Below are 23,691 nucleotides of genomic sequence, written 5' to 3' on the forward strand. Positions count from 1 at the left end.
ACAGATGGGAGAAGATATTTGCAAATGACGTATCAGGTAAAGGGCTAGTATCCAAAATCTATAAAGAACTGGGCAAACTCAACACCCAAAGAACAAATAATCCAGTCAAGAAATGGGCAGAGGACATGAACATACATTTCTGCAAAGACCACATCCACATGGCCGACAGACACATGAAAAAGTGCTCAACATCACTTGGCATCAGGGAAATCCAAATCAAAACCTCTATGAGATACCACCTTACACCAGTCAGGATGGCTAAAATGAACAAGTCAGGAAAACGACAGATGTTGGCGAGGATGCGGAAAAAGGGGAACCCTCCTTCACTGTTGGTGGGAATGCAAGCTGGTCCAGCCACTCTGGAAAACAGTATGGAGGTTCCACAAGAAGTTAAAAATAGAGCTACCCTATGACCCAGCAATTGCACTACTGGGTATTTACTTCAAAGATACAAATGTAGTGATCCGAAGGGGCACCTGCACCCCAATGTTTATAGCAGCAAAGTCCACAATAGACAAAGTATGGAAAGAGCCCAGATGTCCATCAATAGATGGATGAAGAAGATGTGGTATATGTATGTGTGTGTGTGTGTGTATATATATACATACATATACACAATGGAATACTACTCAGCCATCAAAAAAAAAAAAAATCTTGCATTTGCAACGACGTGGATGGGGAACTAGAGTGTATTGTGCTAACCAAAATAAGTCAATCAGAGAAAGACAATCATATGATCTCACTCATATGTGGAATTTAAGAAACAAAACAGGATCATAGGGGACGAGAGGAAAAAATAAAACAAGACCAAGTCAGAGAGGGAAACAAACCATGAGACTCTTTATCACAGGAAACAAACTGAGGGTTGCCTGGGGGTGGGGGGGGATGGGGTAACTGGGTGATGGACATTAAGGAGGACACATGATGTAATGAGCACTGGGTATTATATACGACTAATGAATCACTGAACTCTACCTCTGAAACTAGTAATACATCATGTTAATTCAATTTAAATTAAAAAAAAAAAAAGAATGGGGGCGCCTGGGTGTCTTAGTTAGTTAAGCAACTGCCTTTGGCTCAGGTCATGATCCCAGGGTTCTGGGATCAAGCCCACATTGGGCTCCCTGCTGAACAGGGATCCTGCTTCTCCCTCTCCCTGCCGCTCCCCCACTGCTTGTGCTCTCTCTTTCTCTGTCAAATAAATAAATAAAATCTTAAAAAAAAAAAAAAAATGCATTGGTGAGAATTCAGGTTACCAATTACTTCTGAAAAACCAATTTTTCTGAAAAGGCCCTACCTCCCAAAAATACCTATCTACTCAAATAAATTATAAGGGATGGTTCCCATTGTCCTTAAGGAATCTAGACACATTTCCTTACCTCTATATAATACTCAAAAAGCTTCAGAACTAAAGCAGATTCTCATCAACTCAAGACAGGCATCCACACTTTCAAGTAAACAGAAAGAAGAAAGCAGACCTGTGGGGATGGAGGGCCTTAGGGCCTAAATAGTAACTTCCTATTCTCATGACTTGGTGGAAAGGAACAAGGGTTTGACCAAGGCTCAAAGATAGGCACAAACCTGTTCTTCTTCTGTAAAGGGTACAAGAGCCAACGGAGGCAGGGGCTCCTCCTGTAGGATAGGCAGAAATTCTTTATCCAGCAGGTCTGAAGGTATCTGTGCGACCAAATACATGACCATGAAATTAATACTATCCCTCCAATTACAAAAATTATAAACCAAGAAAAAACACTCTTTAGTCTGTATCTTGGTGATTATTATAAATATGGAGTAAAGCTTATTCAACCACAATTACCTTTAGTAGTACTTACATACTCTGAGAGGGTCAAATATTAAAAACCCCAGGCACCTTCCTCTTCCTCCCATCAGACCACCACTTTCAGATTTGATATACAGCACTAACTCTGGTATTCCAGAGTACAGAGTGGAAGATTAAATCCTCACGTTTAACTAAAGGCACAAGGTACTAAAGAGAGTTTCATAAACAATTTTATCTGTCCTTAGCAACCATCATTAAAATTTGAGATCCCCAATCCATTAATAAAAGTAAAAACAAAGTATATTTTAAAAATACAAAATACCTCTCACTAGTCAGACAGTAAGTGTACTTTACACTGTTTGGGTTTTGATCATTTATAAATGACACAAATATGATATATTTTAAGATGTTCTCTCAACTAAAAATTGTATATATTTAATAAAAAAAGGGAATGAAGAAGAGAAAGCTCCTCTTCTAACTTCTAACTGAAGAGTAAAAGGTGCAACAAAGAGTCTTCCATTCTCAGCCATCAAATTGGGATAGAAATAGACATGAAGGAGGCATTAAGAGGAAATTAAAGTAGTAAGTGCTGACTATTCTCCTGTTTCCATAAAGCTTTCTACTCCTGTAACAAAATCTTAGGTTTTATCTAAAAAATACGGAGCTCCTTACACTTAGAAGATGCTCTGTCAATGACTGCAGGTTTCAAAGCAGGAAAAAAGACAAAAACCATGGGTACTTCACCTATCAATACATCATTGTACATACCCTGAAATCACATTCATAATTCTCAACTGTTTACTTTTCTCTTACCTTGTTATCTTTAAGGAAAAGTGCTAACATTTCTTCTCGACCATAACGATAGTCTGCTAATTTATACTTCGGCAAAGCTGGAGAAAGAGGAGGGGACGTGACACTCCCACCACTGGACAGAGCTCGGAGCCTAGAATAGGAGAGACATAAAATATAAAATTGAAGTGTCAAATATTCTGGCACTAAGAACTTTTATTTTTATACACTATGAAAGTGTTCATTTTAGTTCTTTAAAGGAACAGAAAGAAATCCCATTTTCTCAAGGTATCCAAGATTTTAGCTTTAACATAACCTGTTGTCACAGCACATTAAGAGAGCAGTTCATTGAAAAATAACTAGACGACCACGTGGCAACTCCTTACTTAAAAGGTTATCATGGCATGTCCCTGAGAAGTCTGGGGGTAAAGAGGTGACACTTTTTCAAAATCATAAAAGGATTAAACATGATTAAAACAAAGGTGAAATATCACCTTATACCTATTAGATTAATAAGAATTAATAAATCTGACAATACCACTTAATAAATCTGGAATACCAGTTGTTGGTAAGGATGTAAAACAATGGAAACTTTCAAGTAGTATCTGTGGGATTACAATGGGAACCACCACTTCAAAGAATGATCTGCTAACATTTAATAAAACATCAATATTTGTTAAATAAGTATGCTTATATAAAAGAAAAAGGGAAACATAGAGGCTTATAAAAAAGATATACATGTAAACCTGCAAATTTATACTGTTTAAGAACACAGATAAAATGTAGCAAAAGTATAAAAACAAACATGAACAGACAAAAACAAAATTCAAGAGAAGGTTCTATCTGCAAAGGGAAGGAGATTGTATAAAGGCTGTCTTAATTATACCTGCAATGACTTATTTTCTCAACCATGCTGTATAGAAATGTTTGTTACAATTTTATACTTTTATATGCCTATAGTATTTCATGGTTCATTTTTACTGAAAGCAATTAATGATCAGTATATTGAATTTGAAAATGCAGTGAAGAGTTAAAATACAAGAAAAAAAATTTTAAGCCATATTTACTTCTAGGAAAAAATAAAAATATACTCCAAGAGGAATGGAACTGGGGAAAGAGGAACATTTATAAGATTCTTTCATTTAGAGAAAAAAAAAAAGTTGGGGGAACCTCAGCAAAAAATGGCAAAAATAAGATCCCACTGAAGCTGTGTCAAACAGCAAGTAGCAAAACTACTATCAGCAGTAGCTCATTATCTGAGGACTGCCTGAAGTTCTATAAAGTAATTAAGTATCAAGGGTAAAGGGGACCAAGGTACTTTACTTCAGTAGCTTAGCCTAAAGGAAAATTCAACAGAAGCATTAAAATATATTCCCCAAATTGCTAAGCTTTATTCACATAAGCAAAAAAGAGAATGATCTACACATTTAAAAAAATATGAAGGAAAGCAGAACATTTCTTGCATGTTATTCAAAAGTTATATATGCATAAATATAAAAATGTGTTTACATGTACAATGTAATACCAAAAATAGAGGGGGACGTATTAATAAACTCAAGACTGTTACGGTATTTTTTCAATGTTTCTATCTTCTCTTTCTACTTACTTTAACATTTTATTTATGGACAATTTTGAACATATATAAGAGTACCAAGAATTACATAACAAACTCCCACATACCATACTCACCCAGCCCCCAAATCAATAACCCATGGTCAACCCTGCTCCTTCTACCACTCCATCTAACCCTCCTCTGATACTATTTTGAAGGAAATCATATGCTTTCAAAGATTTTTTGAAGGAAACTGTTTTCACGATTTTTGTGGGAAATTTTTGAAGGGAAGTTTTTCATCAGTAAATACTTCAGAATGTTCTCTCCAAAAGAATTTTTTCTAGTCTGGACTTTGCTGATTTTTATCTCTGTGATATAGCTTAACACGTTTCTCTGTTCTCTGCATTTCATGTACATTGGTGACAGGATGTAAAGACCTGATCAGCTTTGAAAAGACTTCTTCCACGTAGTGGTGTGTTATGCCATCAGGAAGCACATGCTGCCTGGTAGGTTTTTTGAGTCTAGCAGTCCCTGACGACCAATGCGACCAATGCGTAGGTCCCTAAGTTCATTCACTAAGGTTACAAAGTGACTTTATTCTATCATTCCTTCATTAGCTCGAGTATTTCTACAAGGAGAAACTTCTCTCTTACACTATTTGGTATTGTTACCCAATAGTACAGTTCATATAGGAAAGAAAAAAGGTCTTGATTTTTTTTTTTTAATGTTATGTTAGTCACCATACAATACATCATTGGTTTTTGATGTGATCTTGATTCTTTTAGTTTTCAAATTAGGGACTTGATTCACTAGCATCTTCCAATGGTAACAAATTTTTTTTTTTAAGATTTTATTTATTTGACAGAGACACAGTGAGAGAGGGAACACAAGCAGGGGGAGTGGGAGAGGGAGCAGCAGGCCTCCTGCTGAGCAGGGAGCCCAATGTGGGGCTCGATCCCAGGACCCTGGGATCATGACCTGAGCTGAAGGCAGATGCTTAATGACTGAGCCACCCAGGCGCCCCAACAAATTATTTTTAATTAAGGTATTTCACCGTAATTATTATTAACAATATTCAAATCCTCACATTTTAAGTAGGCTGCACACCTAATGAGGGGCTTGAATTCACAACCCTGAGATCAAGAGTCACATGTTCCACTGACTAAGCCAGCCAGGTACCCCTCAAATTGTCTCTTTGACCAGTGGGAGACTCTTCAGGTTGGCTCCTAAATCCTTCTGACACAACCCTAGCAGTCTTTAACAGCTTTTTTTCTATCTGGTATGTCAATATGTTCCAGGCATAGCTTGTATTATTTCTTGCCTCAGACCTAGAATCAACCATTTCTCCAGGGAGCCTGATTCTCTTTAATGCATATTAAAAGCACAATCAGGGTGCTAGGAGTGCTTATTGCTATTAGGCTGGTCTTTTGTTTTCTTTCCAATTATTCTTAGACTTAGAGGTCATTTAGTCCAACTCCTGTAAGACAGGTTGGAACAACCAGGTAAGAAAACAATATACACATGAAAAAGTAATCTAACCACTGCTAAAGGACCTTCCAGGAAACTGCTTTCCATCAAATTCATGTAAAGTTGGGCATTTTCCTGAAAAAGTAGAATACCCACTGAGAACTGAGGCTGGGAATTTTACACATGAATTACCTCATTTCATTTAATTTCAGCTTCACAACAACCCTAATAACAGACGAGGGTTAAACAACTTGCCCACACTCACAGCCAGCAAAACAAAGACTCAAACCTAGGTTTTCATGACTAAAAAGATCAAAACCCAAAATTTTATTTAAAATAGGCAAGGTTTGGGATGCCTGAGTGGCTCAGTTGGTGAAGCGTCTGCCTTCGGCTCAGGTCATGATCCCAGGGTCCTGGGATTGAGTCCCAAGTCGGGCTCCTTGCTCAGTGGGGAGCCTGCTTCTCCCTCTGCCTGTGCTCGCTCTCAAATAAATAAAATAGTAAATAAATAAATAAATAAAATAAGCAAGGTTTATTTTGCCAAACATTAATCTTTTAAATTTTTTTTAAGTTTCATTTTATTTGTTTGAGAGAGAGAGAGAGCACAAGAGGGAGTAGGGTCAGAGGGAGAAGCAGACTCCCCACTGAGCGGGGAGCCGGACGTGGGACTTGATCCAGGGACTCCGGGATCATGACCCAAGCCAAAGGCAGTCGCTTAACCAACTGAGCCATCCAGGCACCCCTTGCCAAACATTAATTTAAAAATATATATTTTATCAGAAATTATTTTAGGGGTGCCTGAGTGGCTCAACAGATTGAGCATCCAACTCTTGATTTCAGCTCAGGTCATGATCTCAGGATCATGCAACAAAGCCCCACATCGGGCTCCATGCTCAGCGGGGAGTCTGCTTAAAGTTCTTGTTCTCCCTCTCCCTTTGCCCCCTCCACTCATGCACTCTCTAAAATAAATAAATATTTTTTTTAAAAAGAAACTATGTTAAAGTATCTTTCTTATACTAAACCAATATGCTTGTCAATAGTTCCTACCACTAGAGGGCACATCTAGATTGCTCTTCCAAGTGAAAATCATTCCAATACTGGCAAATAGTCACAATGTCTCTTTAGAGACTTTCCTTCTCCTGGCTCAACATTACTAATTTCTTTACCTGCTCCTCACAAGGTTTCAAATCCACTCACGACTCTGGTTCCCTTCCAATGGACCCTACTCCCACTGCCCAAGGACTGAATGTCCAATGTTGAGGACTGAGTATTTCTTATAAGCACCAGATCTATTAAGAATAACATAACTAGAGTGAATTCTCAAGAGATTCCTCCAGCTACTGTGAAGAGAACAGACCAACCAAGGCAAACTAAGAAAGTAGCCTGAGTAAGGGGAATTGTGCTCTACTCAATAATTGGCAAATCCTGTTCCAAGTCCCTCTCCACCTACAGATATTCGTAAAAGCTAAAAACATACCTAGGTAATATCCCTCCCTAAAAACCCACCAGTGATCTTTAACCTCTCTTGGATCTTGCTCCATACAACCCTCTCTTCGAAATTTAATCCCTCCCTATCTGCTTTCCCCTCAGTCTCTAAATATATCTAACAGTGATTTAAAACCCCTTTAATGCAGCATCCTCATCTTTCCTCTTCATTTCAGAAACATCTCCACATCCATACTTCCAGGCACTTCAAAACCCAGCACAAAAAAGAAACAAAAAAACACACTGGCATAATCTGGCTTCTCCCCTACAACTCCACTGCTCCAGTAAAGTTCATCAATAACCTCACACAAATCCAAAGGACAATTTCCTATCTTCGTCACCTTCTTCTTTCTGGTCATACTGAGATCTGTTTAACACAAGAGGCCCAGTTCTAATATGAGTAGTAGTAACTGACGGGTAGCATTAGAGGACCTTCTAAAACCCCATGATACCCCAAAATCTTCACTTATTGTCCCAAATCCAAACTTCAGCTTATGAAAGCATTTGAAGTGTCAGTGTAGATGTGTGAAGCTGTAGGAGTCAAAAAACATTTCTGGGTAAGCTCCTGATTCTCAACTCCACTCTAACCTCTTCCCTAGAGTTTAAGGCTTCTATATACAATCACTTAGAGCCTCTCAGCTTTAGCTTTAATATGCCCCAAAGCCTACTCATCAGTTTATTCATCCCAACCCCCTTCATCACCTTAAGACAGGTAAAGACACTACTCAACCACTGGATTAAGAATCTGGGAATCATCCTTTACTCCTCACCTTCTACCATCTCCCATACCCAATTACCACATCATACCAGTTTTAGATCCTAAATCTCTCAAGCCATCCTGTGGATCAACTAACCCATTATTATCCACACTTTTCTTACCTGGACTGCTACAACAGCATCCTAAGTGATACAACTAGTCATCATTCATCCTCCACACTACTACAAATATATTTCAAATGCAAACCTGAATAAAATGTTCCCTGATTAACAACTGTTCATTGGCACACAACGATCAAATAAAATCCAGAACTTCTTAACATAGAAAGGCTGCCTCCAAGCTCATCTCTCCCACACTTCACAGTATAGTAAAGATAATGTCTCAGAATTCCTCCCTTAAACTTGCTGTTTCCCACCCCCTTGTCTTTACACACGCCTTTCCTGTTATCAGGAAAATTTTATTTTTTCAAGCCATTTTCACTTGCGGGGAGGGGAAGACTACTGGGGGAACAGAGAGGTTAAGTGGAAGGAGGAGAAGGAATAGATGAGTCAGAATGAAGAGAATGAGGAGTTGGAAAGAGAATGCAAAGGAGAAAGGAAGAGAGAGAGAAATCTTCAAGACCCTGGCTAGACACAAGTACCTGCTCAGCCCTCATGGAACTAACTGGCTGGTGGAAGAAAAAGCTAATAAACGGTCATACAAATGGACATACAGCTATTGAAGGATTTTGGAGAAAAACTTGACCCAATTTATATCTTAAGATTGCTCTGCCTGCTGAACAATGAGAAGAATGGAAGTCAGAAAACATCAGGCCACTCTTGCAATCAATCGTTTATGTCAGAGATGGTGGTGACTTATACTAGGGTGACAGCAATGCAGGTGGAGAGAAATGAACAGATTCAAGAGATATGCTGGAGATGAAACTGACAAGGCACTGTGATCGACTAGATGGAGAGATACAGAAGTAGAAGAAATAACCAGGATAACTCAAAGATTTTGGGATTGAGCAAATGGGCACACTGTGGTATTTAAGATTAAATAAAAGAAAAAATTTAAAACAGTAAAACTCAAGCTCAGTTTCAGATAAGTATGAAGGATGAGATGTTTATAGGCATCAAATAAGCACCTGAATATCCTATACTTCACTACACTTCCTTTACATGTTGACATTATAGTGAAATTATTTAGTGTCAGCTTCCCCACCACATAATTCAAAAGTAGGTACCATGTCCTTTCAACCTTGTTGCCTCAGCACCTAACACAAGACACAGAACGTAGGAGGTATGTGAGAAATGTTTTCTAAACAAATCTTAATATTCTCTTCTAAAATACACCCCTGGGGGGCGCCTGGTGGCTCAGCAGGTTAAGCATCTGCCTTCAGCTCAGGTCATGATCCCAGGGTCCTGGGATCAAGCCCTATGTCGGGCTCCCTGCAGCAAGGGAATCTGCTTCTCCCTCTCCATCTGCCCCTGCTCACGTGCGCGTGTGCTCACTCTTTCTCTCTCTCTCAAATAAAAATATTTTTTAAAAAATAAATAAAATATACCCCTGGATAATACCAAATTACTTATCCCTTCAGACCGCACTGATGTCTTCCACTCTTTTTGAAAACTGGGATGATTAATGCATCCCATTCTCCAAAACTTCTCTCATTTTCCCCACAAGCCCACAAAAATGATACCTAACCCAACAATGTCAGGTTTTCCTTCTTTGCCCTCATTTCTCCCCACCCCCATGAGACTTGAATGCCTTTGTCCAACATTTACTAAGTGCCTATGTTCAGTACACTAGGGTAAACAGTGGGCTTACCAAAATTGAGAAATACAGTGCCTTTCTTATGTTCTTTTCTGAGTAAGGTAAACACAGAGACACAACACAAAGATGTAACTATTTTCACACAGGTATAAACAAAGTGCTTTGGGGGAAACAAGTGCCTCACTTTCTTGCATGGAAAGACCTGGGAAAACCTCCTTACGACCACGGAGATGAGACAGAAGAAAACCTAAAGGAGATTCCTTGGCTCCTTCCCCATAAAGCCAGGTAACTATCTGCAATTATTTCCTGTATGATAAATTCCTTTATCATCTACATTTATCTATTTACAATCCTCAAAGTAAAAAAAAAAAAAAAAATCCCAATAAAACAGTAATGAATTTGTTATTTTGGTTTTTTTTAAAATGTCTTTAAGTATACATACAAATATTTGCAGGAAAAGAAAAAATAAGAGGATACAAACCAAAATGTTCACAATGATTCTCTGGATGGTAGGATTAAGGATAACTTAGATACTTTCTTTTTCTTTTGTACTACCGTTTTCACCAAGGTTTTCTAGAATAAGCATGAATTGGGGCACCTGGGTGGCTCAGTTGGTTAAGCGACTGACTTCGGCTCAGGTCATGATCCCAGGGTCCTGGGATCGAGCCCCGCATTGGGCTCCCTGCTCTGCAGGAAGCCTGCTTCTCCCTCTCCCACCCCACCCCCCTTGTGTTCCCTCTCTCGCTGTCTCTCTGTCAATTAAATAAATAAAATCTTTTAAAAAAAAATAGAATAAGCATGAATTACTTTGTTGCCGAAAACAAAAAATTCCAAAAAAAAAAAAAAAATCCAAAAAACCTAAATCTACCACATTTAAAACAAAAAAATTTTTTTTTCTTAAGGTAGTACTTAGTGTTTTGTCAAGGGTGAAGTAAACAGGCAGGGGATGCGAATTAAATTCACACAACGCTTCTAGTGGTCAACCTATCCATACATCATCCAAAGTCTTAAAACTGCAATTTTTGATTTAATAATTCCACTTCCAAGGAATTATTCCAAAATAAATACTCAGCAATACCAACAAAACTGTTCAAGGATGTATACACATATTTATAATAGCAAAACATTAAAATGAGCTTTACTTTCCAACAACTCATTCACTCACTGAACAAATATTTATTGAGTACCTACTATAATGCAGGCACTGGAGATACAGCAGTGAACAAACTGTACAAAAATTGAGACCAAAGTACCTGCTCTCGGTGGAGCTCACAGTCTAGTGGGAGCTGGAGGATGGGATATAAATAATAGAGAGTGAGTAAAATAGTTGCCATATTCTATTTGGATATAGACCATTAAGAAAAAATTAAGCAGAGGAGAACAGGAAATAAGGGGAAGGTATTATATATAGAAAGCAGTAACATTTGAGTAGAGACTATTGTTTTATTCCTAGAAACTATTTACTCCTCCATTAAATCTATCACACATTTTTAAATTGCTTCAGTGATTATATAACACACATCTTTATTCTAAATATAGAGAGAAGCTAAGACCTAATGATTCCACAGACCTACCTTAAAAAGTCCATGTGTATGGTCATTCATGGTCTGTCTCTATCACAATTTTCTTTTTTTTTTTTTTAAGATTTTATTTATTTATTTGACAGAGAGAGAGAGAGCAGGAACACAAGCAGGGGGAGTGGGAGAGGGAGAAGCAGGCTTCCCGCCGAGCAGGGAGCTCGATGCGGGGCTCGATCCCAGGACCCTGGGATCATGACCTGAGCCGAAGGCAGACGCTTAACGACTGAGCCACTCAGGCGCCCCTCTATCACAATTTTCAACATTCTTCCATCTTCACTACGTTCCCAAGTACCAGTAAATCTGTTCATTTCATCCAACTCTTATTGAACATTTATGTTTTACATAATAAAAATGATCTTAGTAAACAGAATAAAGCATCACTAAATTAGTTTCTGTATGGTTCAGAGTTAACACACTGATGGAATGCAATCACTCTAAATTTTGATTCTCAGGTATTCTGGACAGAGCTCCTTACCTCCCTAAGTTCCACAATGAATGTAATGTTACATGCAGAGAAACACAGTAGCAGCTTCTATTCATATTGCAGCTTCTAGCTCAGGGTTACCGGAGTTACTTAAGGGTCTCATATATTCCCTTTGCCAGAAAAAATTGTGATAGATGGTACGAAAAAGGCAGTGTGCCTACTTAGACCTCCACTCCTCGGTTTAAAAGCATTTCAGATGACTAAGGGAAGGACCCTAAGCTCTCATAATGCCTGCAGGGTAACAATTAGGTAAAGCTACTGTTAAAGCATGGGACTGGTAACTGTCCTCTACTAAAGTTACTTCACTTCAAATTCTGTATAAAACCTGGGCTGATCAAACAAAACTTCAGAGTACCAATGAAAAAATGTGTATAGTGCTACTGATAGACTGGGTCAATGACACACTGAAATGACTTTGGGAGCCCATGGTTTAGGGCAGGGGCCAAAAAACTTTCCTCTGCAGAAAACCAGAGAGTAAATATGTAAGCTTTTTAAAGCCAGATGGATGGCCTCTGCTTTAACTACTCAACTTTGCCACTATAGTATGAAAGCAGCCAGATAATACAGAAACAAATGGGTGTGGCTATGTTCCAATAAAATTTACTCATAAAAACTTTATTTATAGTCCCACAGGCCATAGTTTGTCAATCCACGGTATAGGGCAGCAAGTTTAACGTGTACTGACTCTAGAACATCTCCAGCAGTTTTTCCTTTTGTTTAGGCTAAATTCCTAGTGTTGTCTCTTTTTCTTAAAAAGGCGGGGGGGTGGGGGGGAGACAACTTCCTTAAGTTAGCTGACAAGTTTAATCATGTTTTTACAAAGAAAGTGTGTAAATACAAAAGAGAAGCAGTTACAAATTCTAGATAAAGGCAGAGAGTTACACACAAAATGGTTTACAAAGTGAGCTATATGGATTTAAACCCACCTTATAAAGAAAGTCAGTAAGATGTGAATAAAGATTTAGCTACAAGAACGTTCATCAAAAATATTTTTATAATAATGAAAAACTGAAAACAGCCTATATATGCTACATCTAGAAGACTAAATAAATGATGGTACATCATACAATGCAACCATTTAAGATAACAGAAAACATTTATTGATAAAAAAAGATACTTTTGAAGTGCTTATTTTTTAAAAGCAGGTTACAAAGCTGAATGTACAGTATGATCCCATTTTTGTGAAAATAAATGTACATATACACAAATGAGCATACATAAAACCACCTGCAGAGATAAACTAACCTATTTACAGTGGTTATATCATGGATGATAAAATTATGGTGATTATATCTTCCTCTGGCTTACTTGTTATCTCTAATTTCTTTAAAAACATATACTAATATGGTAATAAAATTATTTTTAAAATACAAACTAAGAACTAAAACAGGTACAGCATTACTTAGGTCAACATTTTCAAAATAAATTCTCAAAGTAGAGAAGCTGCATCAGTTCTTAGAACTTCAAGTAGTGATTTCTCCTCAGTCTCCAAATGCTAGCTATAAGGGCCAAGAAAATTTAGGAATTACATATAAAAAGAAATGCATAAAATAAGTTAATAAGTGTCTTCAAACAGAGAGTTACTACAGAAGTCTGCATCATTTTTCACCTAAACAATCAGGAATGTTTAAGACACCTATCTACTTTATATACTGCCTCTGGAAGAGAATAGAAAAAGCAACTATTCATGCCACTGACGAGAGGATCTTCAATCACCAACATTGGGGGGAAAAGAAGAAGAGGGGGGAAAAGTCACACTACAATGTGATGGATCTCAAAATTCCATGAGAATTCCATATTCAGGGTCCAAACACATCTGTAAGAGACTCAAAGGTCAATTAATTGTTATTATGGCAAATGCTATCCCAATCTTAGATGAGCTACAGTTAATAGCCAGTATAATTCTGGACCACCTGCCTAGCCCATCAATAAAATAAAATTCAAATAATAATTCAGTAAGAACTATGTTTTCAAGTAAGTCTATGAATAGCACTCACAAAACAGCATTGTAGCAGAAAACATACACAGATAAAAATGTTACAATTATATGTAAAATTTTATATGCACCTAGACAAGGGCTAAAATGAAAAAGCAAGTAATCTGCTAGGGTGGTGGGACTGCAGGGAGTCAATTATCATTACATAACCATTATCAGTGCAAAACCAGACCAAGAAAATTCCATTATCATTACAAAGCCAGACCAAGAAAGTTTTTTTAAATACAGAATGCAGTCATTAACCAAACAGTAATTTATTCCTAGATAAGCTACACTGATTTCAACTAGGCACAAAAATCAAAGTCTCAAAAACATGTACATTTATAAACCACCCAACATCTGTACAAATACCTTACTACTATACTAGTAGTATATCCAATATCAAATAGGATGAGATTTTGAAAACTCACCATTCAGGCCCAAAGTTCAGTGTCTGCGTTTCCGCTGCCATTATTTTCCGTATTTTTACAATAGATTTTTATATGTGGAGAAACCTGTTAATGAGAAAAATATCTCCATACAGTTAATGAAGAGTAAATGCAGAATTCCAGCCCAGAAAGTCTATCTAGGGTGTTTTACTTATTCCCTGGCTCCATTTAACCAAAGCCAACAGAATGAGATTTTTTAATCCCTGTTTGTAACAGGATAGCAGGCAAAGTAATTCATAAACCACCTTACATTTCAAGTCACTATCTTCTTAAGTTTATCTGGGGAAAGTAGGCATGGTATAAGATGAAGCCAATGAGATAGGTAGGAGCAGACTATGCAGGGCACCAGGGACCAAATTAAGGACCTTCTTCATTAGCCACTGAGCAAAAGGGAGTGAATGAAGGGTAACAGATTTACATTTTAATATATATTACTTCCGTGCTCTCCCATCACCATGAGGTATATTAAAGATTCTTAAAATAAGCATCCCCCCTTCCTATCTCACAGCTTCCGCTACAACTCTCCCCACTTTCTGCTTAGCATTTTATACACTAGTGATCCTTTAAAAAAATTATCTTGAACCATCAAGTTAAAATAATTCACTAATAAATTTCATGAGTGACCTTTCAAAAACCATTTTAAAATATCAGAGCTTAAAGTGAAGTCAGACAAGAAAAGACAAATACTGTAGGATATTACTTACATATTGAATCTAAAAAAAAAAACCAAACTCAGAGAAACACAGAGTAGAGTGGTGGCCACCAGGGGCTGGGAGGTGGGAAAAGTAGGGAGGTATGTGGTCAAAGGGTACAAAGTTCCACTTCTGGGGATCTAATGTACAGCAAGATGATTACAGCTAATAATACCATATTATATACTTGAAAGTTCGTAAGAGATTAGATCTTAAATGTTCTCACCACAAAAAAGAAATAGTAAGTATGTGATGGAATGGGGTGTTAGCTTTATGCTATGGTGGTAATCATTTTGGAATATATAAATGTATCAAATCAATACACTACACGCTTTAAACTTATACAATGCTATATGTCAACTATATCTCAATAAAGCTGGGGAAAAAAGAGTATCACCGCTTAAAAATGGAAAATACTATAAATACTATAAATATACTGTAAATATCTCCAAGATAAATTCACATCACCCTTTTATTTCAAATATGTTTAGAAGATCTAAAAATAATTGACTAGAAAAAAATGCCTCGCGGCATCTGGCTGGCTCAGTCAGTAGAGCATTCAACTCTTGATCTCGGGGTTGTGGGTTCAAGCCCCACATTGGGTGTAGAGATTGCTTAAAAATATTAACTAGAGGGCGCCTGGGTGGCTCAGTCGTTAAGCGTCTGCCTTCGGCTCAGGTCATGATCCCAGGGTCCTGGGATCGAGTCCCACATCGGGCTCCCTGCTCGGCGGGAAGCCTGCTTCTCCTTCTCCCACTCCCCCTGCTTGTGTTCCTGCTCTCACTGTGTCTCTCTCTGTCAAATAAATAAATAAAATCTTTAAAAAAAAAAAAAAAAAAAAAATATTAACTAGAAACTGGTCAAAAATGCAGAAAAGGCAAAGTAAAAGTATGTTAACATCCATAATCAGCTATTAATTTATCTGCTTTCTGGGAAAAAAAGAAAAGGGGGGAAAGCTTAGCAGGTGGGGAAAAATACAAAATAAAAGTAACTAAAAAATAATTTATCCGCCCTCCTTCTGGAAGGTATTTCTAGCCCTAGTTCAACCTGAGGGCTCCAGGGAGACACCCATATTCTCTAACTTAACTCTGATTCCCTGCTACCTGGCCCCGCAAGCTTGCACACCAGACTCAAGCTGAGATCACTTAGTGCCCTCCCTACCTCTTAAGCAACTGGTAATTCAAAAAAGAACACGTAAAATACATGGTTTTCCACATTCTAACCTCTCTGAAATTGGAATACATCTTAATTAGTGTCCTGTTACCACTGCTCTCACCCAAAGGAAGCTGTGCCACAGCTGTCACTGTCTGCCATGGTAAACTTGGTCATAGCTCTTTACTATCATCCTTTCAACTGTATTGTTGCTAGTACCCAATTTTAAACCGTTGCTTAAAATGTCTCTCAAAAGATTATAAAATGATTCTAAATTGAAACGAAATGTAGTATATAATAGAAAAGAAAGCAAATACAGCAATGGGAAATTAGTGAAGTAACTTTTTGTCATCAGAGAAATGATTATAAGTGCCTTACAGAACCTGAGGAAAAGAACCAAAAAAACCACATGTAGATGAAGCTTTGCTACTGAGACTAGACAATGTACAACCCACATGTGGCCACATGCACCAGCGCCAAAGTATTTAAAGGGGAAAAATTAAACAACTTAGACTTAAGAACTTCAGAAGCACCAAATCACTGAATTTTAAACTGATGAGAAAACAATGGAGCAGTCCCCTAAGAAACATTTCATTATTAATACCCTTAATAACCTGACACTACATTGGTGGGGAGAGGAGAGGAAGGAAACTTCCATAATCCTAAATTTTTCATTATTTAGAAGAATCAGACATAATACGTAGAAATTTGAGGAATACCTTAACCAATTTATTTCACTTCTGTTCTCTCTAACATATACAGAAAATATATACCATATAATAAAAATGTATTAGACTTTTTTTGCTAAATAAGTTTAAAAGAACTTTTTTAAAAATGTAAAATAGGGGCTCTTGGATGGCTCAGTCGTTAAGCGTCTGCCTTCGGCTCAGGTCATGATCCCAGGGTCCTGGGATAGAGCCCTGCATCAGGCTCCCTGCTCAGCGGGAAGGCTGCTTCTCCTTCTCCCACTCCCCCTCTGCTTGTGTTCCCTCTCTCACTGTCTCTCTCTCTCTAGCAAATAAAAAAAAAAAAAAAAGTAAAATAATGGGCACCAGGCTGGCTCAGTTAGAAGAGCATGCAACTCTTGGAGCACCTGGGTGGTTCACTCCCTGAAGCGTCGGACTTCAGTTCCGGTCATGATCTCAGGGTCCTGGGATCAGCCCTGAGTCGGGCTCCCTGCTCAGTGGGAAGTCTGCTTCTCCTTCTCCCTCTGCCCCTTGCCCAGCTCGTGCTTGTTCACTCGTGTGCGCCCACGTGCATGTGTGCGTGTGTGTGTGTGCGCACGCACGCAAACTCTCTCTCATATATAAAATCTTTAAAAAAAAAAGCATGCAACTCTTGATCTTGGTCATGACTTTGAGCCCCATGTTGGGTGTAGAGAGTACTTAAAAAATAATGTCAAAAATTATTCAAAAAATGTCTTTTGAATCTAAAAATGTAAAATAAGAGAGCCATTGCAGACGACTGAACTGAAAAAAATGTAAAATAAAAATTTTAAGCAATTAAATAACTCTGTGGCAGAGCTTACTTCACAGTATGATTTCTTCTTTAGTAATACATAAAGAATCACATAACTGATGCATGTTAGATTCAATTAAATTATGGTACATTCCAACTGAAATAACTTGCCAAGGTAGTGATGATCAGAGCCCAAGAAGGTGCCCACTGTAAATCAATACAGGTATTCTGCTTATAAATCATCCCTGTGACCACATTTGGCATAAATTAATTCAGTGTGCTTTTAAAAGTATGTGGACCTACTTGGCTAACAAAGACCTGCAGAGACTACATCAACTATAAGACTTTATTGTAATATAAAACATCTTGAAGGAGTGTTTTTACTACCATTTTAAACCCCACCCAGCCAAATGTTTTATATTCAAACCCCTGTGGGACCTTGACCATTGGAAAACAGCTCTGAATTTATAAAGCAAGTCAAGATTTGAACCAGATTGAATTTACAAGGCAAATAACTCTCCATTAAAAACTGAATTATTTGGGGGCGCCTGGGTGGCTCAGTTGGTTAAGCATCTGCTTTCAAGGGTCTGCGTTCAGCTCAGGTCATGATCCCGGGGTCCTGGGATGGAGCCCCGCATCAGGCTCCCTACTCAGAGGGGAGCCTGCTTCTCCCTCTCCCTCTGCAGCTCCCCCTCTCTCTCACACTTGTGCTCTCTCTCTCACACACTCTCTCATGCTAGTAAATAAAATCTTTTTAAAAAAATAAAAAATAAAAACTGAATTATTTGATAGTTGTGAAAATATTAAAATCGCTTACGAGATTAAAAAAAATTTCCCCCTTTAAATTATTAAGGTTACACAGGTCTTGGAAGCACAAAACTCCATGGGCACTATTACCACAAAGGATGCAAATGGAGTCCCTAGAGTTGTGTAATGCCTAACCTTCCCAACTGCAGGGAGCAGTCTTGAATTACAGGAGAAGCCTTAGGCAGTATCTAAGGAACAAGCAAGGAAATCCTGTTCCTGTCCTGTTTACCATTCCACCCATAAACCTTTCAGGTAGTAGTACCAAACTACCTACCATACTACACAAACATTAAAAGCTATCTTTTGAATGCCCTGAGCTGGAAACCTAACTACCATTTATAACATAGTTTCCATAAGAAGATTACTTCCTAATATAAAAATTTCTGAAGAACTCTTAAGAACCTGTAAGAATAATAATCTGTGATTTAATTATCCACTAAAGAAACCTGTATTACACAGAATGGTGTTCTACTTGTTCTCTTTTATGAATTAAAACAGGAAATCTAAGAGTCATGACTGTTGAAGAAATCTCATATAAATGCTTACAGTACTGTAATCTCTAATTCTGAATTCCCCACCTAAGACTGCTCCTTCCACATCCATTTAAATGACCCCAGTTGGAGTGCGTGGGTGGCTCAGTTGTTCAGTGTTAAGCGTCTGCCTTCGGCTCAGGTCATGATCCCAGGGTCCTGGGATCAAGCCTTGTGTGCAGCTCCCTGCTCAGCGGGAAGCCTGCTTCTCCCTCTCCCACTCCCCCTGCTTGTGTTCCCTCTCTCACTGTGTCTCTCTCTGTCAAATAAATAAATAATATCTTTTAAAAATAAATAAATAACCCCAGTTCTAATGTGTTTATATATGTACTAGAGAGACTGCCTTACCCAATGCCTCTGGATTATAAATTATTCAGAATGGAACCAGGGCCTATTTCTCAGTTGTCCTTTCTAAGGATGCAAGGGGGTCCTGAAATGCACAGGTTCCGCCTTGAGCTAAATGTTGTCAACCCAAAGCCCCAGGAGACTTGTGACCATCAGAAAACAGCCCTGAATTGTTACAGCAAGTCAGGATTTGAACCAGACTCTGGATGCTGTGCTCTTCTGCCTTTCTACATTGCCTTTTCTTGAAACTCTCCTCCTTTTCCCTCCATGACCAACATTGTACTGCTATTGTTTTCCTATCTTCATTTCCTTCCTATTTAGTTGCCATTCCCCAAAAGTTTCTCTTTTCTGACTTCCCTCAGCATACCCGTGGTTTATTTAACTATAAACTGTTTAGATATTGTCTTGAACCTTTTTTAATCTACGATGGTATTCTCTACCAGTACTTAGGGTAGAACTCTGCCTACTAAATCACAGGGTAACGAGGAACACATGGGGATTGGAGTGTCATTATAACAAGAGCAATGAAAAATTCTCCTACAAATTTCCAGACCCTGGAAAGGGCCTCCCGCCCCACCCTGCTGTGAATTAGATTTGATTTTTTCTCCCATGACCCAGATGGCATTTCCAGCTGCCTGATCCTCCTAGGTATCTACCTCATCAACAACTGATCAAGGTACCATTGTTCTCACAGTTCAGTAGTCAGCCAGACTCAACAGCACAGAATCATCTGCAACTCCTTCCTCCCTGCTTTCTTATATCCTGTCATTTTGTCTCAAATTTGGTCAGTTCCTCCTTCAAGAGTCCTCTTGCACTCTTTGTTAACTCATGTTTGGATTATTACAATAAAATTTCTAATTTGCTTCCTGAATCACCCTCTTGAACTACTCACAACCAACAAGATCATCTTCCTAAAGCACCACTTTGGTCATGCCTACCCCTCTGTAAAACAGTCAATTAAACCTACCATGTATGAGGCGCCTGGGTGGCTCAGTCAGTTAAGCGTCTGCCTTCAGCTCAGGTCATGATCCCAAGATCCTGGGATCAAGCCCTGCATTGGGCTCCCTGCTCAGTGGGGAGCCTGCTTCTCCCTCTCCCACCCTGCTCGTGTTCTCTTTCTTGCTCTCTCTCCCTCTCAATGAATAAAATCTTTTTTAAAAAAAATAAATAAATAAACCGACCATGTATAGCAAAACTCCTGGTATTTCAGGTCCCCACCAATCTGATAAACCATACCTCCTCAATTCAATCTCCTACTGTTTCACCTCCAAACTCAAGGCCAAATGAGAACTTTCTACTCTCCACTGCATTCTCCTTCTTCTGTGCTTCTGTTCATGCCATTCCTTTGCCCCGGAAGGACTGCCTTGCCCTCCCTCCCTTATATTGGCATGCATAAAACCAAGGTCCATTCAAGTATCTACTCCATTTCCTCAGTAGAAGCAGCACTGGTCCCTCTGGAAAGGAAAATCTAAACAGAGAATGCAGAAATGGAATGGAACCTACAGGATTCAATACTGAGGTGGAGTGCTTTTTCAATCTGTATATAAAGCTTGGAAGTAAAGAGAAAATAGAAAAATAAAATTTGGGAGGAAAGATACTCATAGTTTTGGTCAAAATGAATGCACACCTGAGGAAATACCCCAAAAGACCATTAATATAGACTTTGAATTCCACGACAGAGTCAGGATGGGGATGAGAAAACAGATTTGGAAATAAATTTACATAACTATAACCAAAAATTGAATGAAACTACCCCATAGCAGAAGTCAAGCAGGGACAAGCTCAAGGGACAAGAACAAAGCCCAGCAATCACAATGCAGGAGTATACTGGGCAAGAAGACAAAAGATCACACAATGAAAGATCTTTAGCACTAACCTTTCACCCTATCATGGACTCTCACTTTCTCCACATTCACTGAATCTATAACAGATAGAAGAAAGAACCAGGATCCTTGGGGGAGATTATCCATTTGTTCAATAAAGCTAAAAACTAAAGTGAAGATTGGTAAATTAGTGGCCATATCATAGAAGACTTTGTATTTTATATCCCAAGGGCAATGAAAGGCTATAAAAAGATTAGGGGAAAAAAATGTCTAGGACGAAATTGGTACTTTAGGAAGATCATTCAAGATGCCAGGAGGAGAATGAATTAGCAAGATCTAAAAGGAAAGGAGGGGTGTTAGAAATTCAGCAGATATTGTGGAAGCCAGACCTACATGCCTATATAGAGAGAGATAATAATAACAAATAATAACTACATTCACTGACATAAAAAGATGTCAACAACATACTAAGTGTTCAAGGCAGGTTACAGAGTACAGAGAATACGGTAACATTCAACACATTCTAAAATACATTCTTAGTGGGTATATAGAAGTATGTCCCAAGATGTTAATATTTACTTCTGAATGGTAGAATTATGGATAATTCTTTTCCTAATAAGTTTCTAATTTGTGTACACAACAACGATAGTACTGCCACAATTTTTTTTCTATAGAAGAGTTCAAAAGTTTCAAACACTGAAATCAAAAAAGACAAAGACTGAAAAGTCTTCATTGGCTTCCACAATGAAGTCATTGGTGACTTGAAGAGTAATTATAGAAATGTGGTAAGGGGAGGCGCCTGGGTGGCTCAGTTGGTTAAACGTGGGACTCTTAATGTCAGGATTGTGAGTTCAAGTGCCACATTAGGGGTACAGTTTATGTACATATATACACCAGAAAATGTGTGTGCAAGCAGGGTATTAATAATTACACAGAGACAACAGGTGTAAACCAGGCTGAATGGTCACCCTAGCAAAGGAAAAGAACAGGCCATGAATGCAAGAGAATTCTAGGGGCGCCTGGGTGGCTCAGTTGGTTAAGCGACTGCCTTCGGCTCAGGTCATGATCTCAGGGTCCTGGGATCGAGCCCCACATCGGGCTCCCTGCTCGGTGGGAAGCCTGCTTCTCCCTCTCCCACTCCCCCTGCTTGTGTTCCCTCTCTCACTGTCTCTCTCTCTCTGTCAAATAAATAAATAAAATCTTAAAAAAAAAAAAGTTCCTGATTCTGCCTACTGACACAGCTACCACTATGCAGGGAAATGTACTGGTAACCTCAGAGCGCTAAAGACAAGGCAAAATTATCACGGCAGGATGGGCTTCAGTTACCTTAATAATGCTGAAAAACAACCTATGAACAGCTTAACATATGAAAAGGTTTAACACACAAAAATAACACTTCAGAAACCTCAATAAAAATTCTTGGAAAGGAATGAAACCGTGAGACTGGGTCAATGGGAGAAAAAAACTCAGTGGTTATGGAGATGAGACAACAAAAAGGATGAATAACCGGATGGACTTTCATTCATCTCATGACCTCACACATGACATAGTGGAGTTAGCAGGTCTCAAGAATTCTGAGAACAAGTCCTGGTCCTAGCATCTCTGAAATATAGAAGCACCCAAACCTTTGAGGAAGGAGTCGGAAAAGGACATAAAGTGGACATAATGGCATAAAGTGCTTCTGATAGAATGCGTGCAAAATATTCTTTAGTTCAGAGACCACCCTATTAGCGTATCTTTCTCATGCCAAAACCAACTATGACAGAACAGAAGGTAAGGTTCTCACCTCCCTCCTCTGACCTTTTCTCTCCTTTGGCTACTCCAATTCTGGGATAAGGACCTCAGACACAGGTCTACCCTCAAATTTCTGAGAGTTGTCTTAAAAATAGCTGACAAAATATTCCTAAATAACCACTCTTTCACACCTGTCCATTACTCAAAATTCTTTATAAGAGAATTCAACTAATATATTCCCTCTGTGATTAACATCAGGAAATTGGTCTTCTTTGATAAACTGCATCCTGTACTTAACCATGAATGTGATATAACCTGGCCTTTTTGTCAACATCTTAACAATTCTGTGCTACATTAGCCCCTACTAGCAATTATTTTATCTCTAATTACTAGTATAATTATTTTCCTTTTTCTCTGTGTATTTTTCTAGTTTTCCTGGGTTCCTCAGCTCCTCTTTGGGACCTCATCTATCACTGTGTGCATGTGAGTGCATGTTTGAGAGAGGAGAGAGAATAAATCAACCCAGCTCTTTCTTTCTTTTTTTTTTTTTTTAAAGATTTTATTTATTTATTTGACAGAGAGAGAGATAGCGAGAGCAGGAACACAAGCAGGGGGAGTGGGAGAGGGAGAAGCAGGCTTCCTGCCGAGCAGGGAGCCCAATGTGGGACTCGATCCCAGGACCCTGGGATCATGACCTGAGCCGAAGGCAGGCGCTTAACGACTGAGCCACCCAGGCGCCCAACCCAGCTCTTTCTTATTGTTGGGTTTGCAATAAAGAAAAGGGAGACCTTGGCCTCTCAGCTCTTAAGTCTACCATTTTCTCACAACCTGGCACAGCGTCAAGAAGCCAGACAACTTCTGGGCACACACAATCACTATTAACATGAAGGAGCTGCAGATATATGTAGTTTAAGTCCTAACTGGAGAAACACAGCAAGGAGAAGCCAAAGCGGAATCAGAATCCAGCACAGCAGCTAACAGTTCGACCCTGAAAGTGTTCCCTGATACTGCTTCTAGAATTCATGACAACCTGATTAGCTACCACTACTACTAATTCAAAACATGTACTCCTTTAAAACCTCCTGAATCTTTCTTATAAAAATTGTCCACTCCTGC

At 38.6% G+C, this 23,691-nt stretch overlaps 1 protein-coding gene across 6 annotated transcripts in view; it reads right to left on the minus strand.

The window, feature by feature from the left end:
• The window catches only part of GIGYF2 (GRB10 interacting GYF protein 2), a 146,385-nt gene that overhangs the window by 106,473 nt on the left and 16,221 nt on the right, over positions 1–23,691 (minus strand). For all 6 annotated transcript variants that reach the window (XM_032398311.1, XM_032398400.1, XM_032398231.1 and 3 more), the window contains 3 exons: positions 14,017–14,100; positions 2,594–2,723; positions 1,582–1,677 (listed from right to left, as the gene is read on the minus strand). In XM_032398311.1, the coding sequence (XP_032254202.1) occupies positions 1,582–1,677; positions 2,594–2,723; positions 14,017–14,057 (267 nt within the window). In that variant the 5' untranslated portion in view covers positions 14,058–14,100. The remainder of the gene's footprint in view (positions 1–1,581; positions 1,678–2,593; positions 2,724–14,016; positions 14,101–23,691) is intronic.

Source organism: Phoca vitulina, unplaced genomic scaffold (genome assembly GCF_004348235.1).
Source record: "Phoca vitulina isolate PV1807 unplaced genomic scaffold, GSC_HSeal_1.0 scaffold1, whole genome shotgun sequence".
Classification (NCBI taxonomy): Eukaryota; Metazoa; Chordata; class Mammalia; order Carnivora; family Phocidae; genus Phoca; species Phoca vitulina.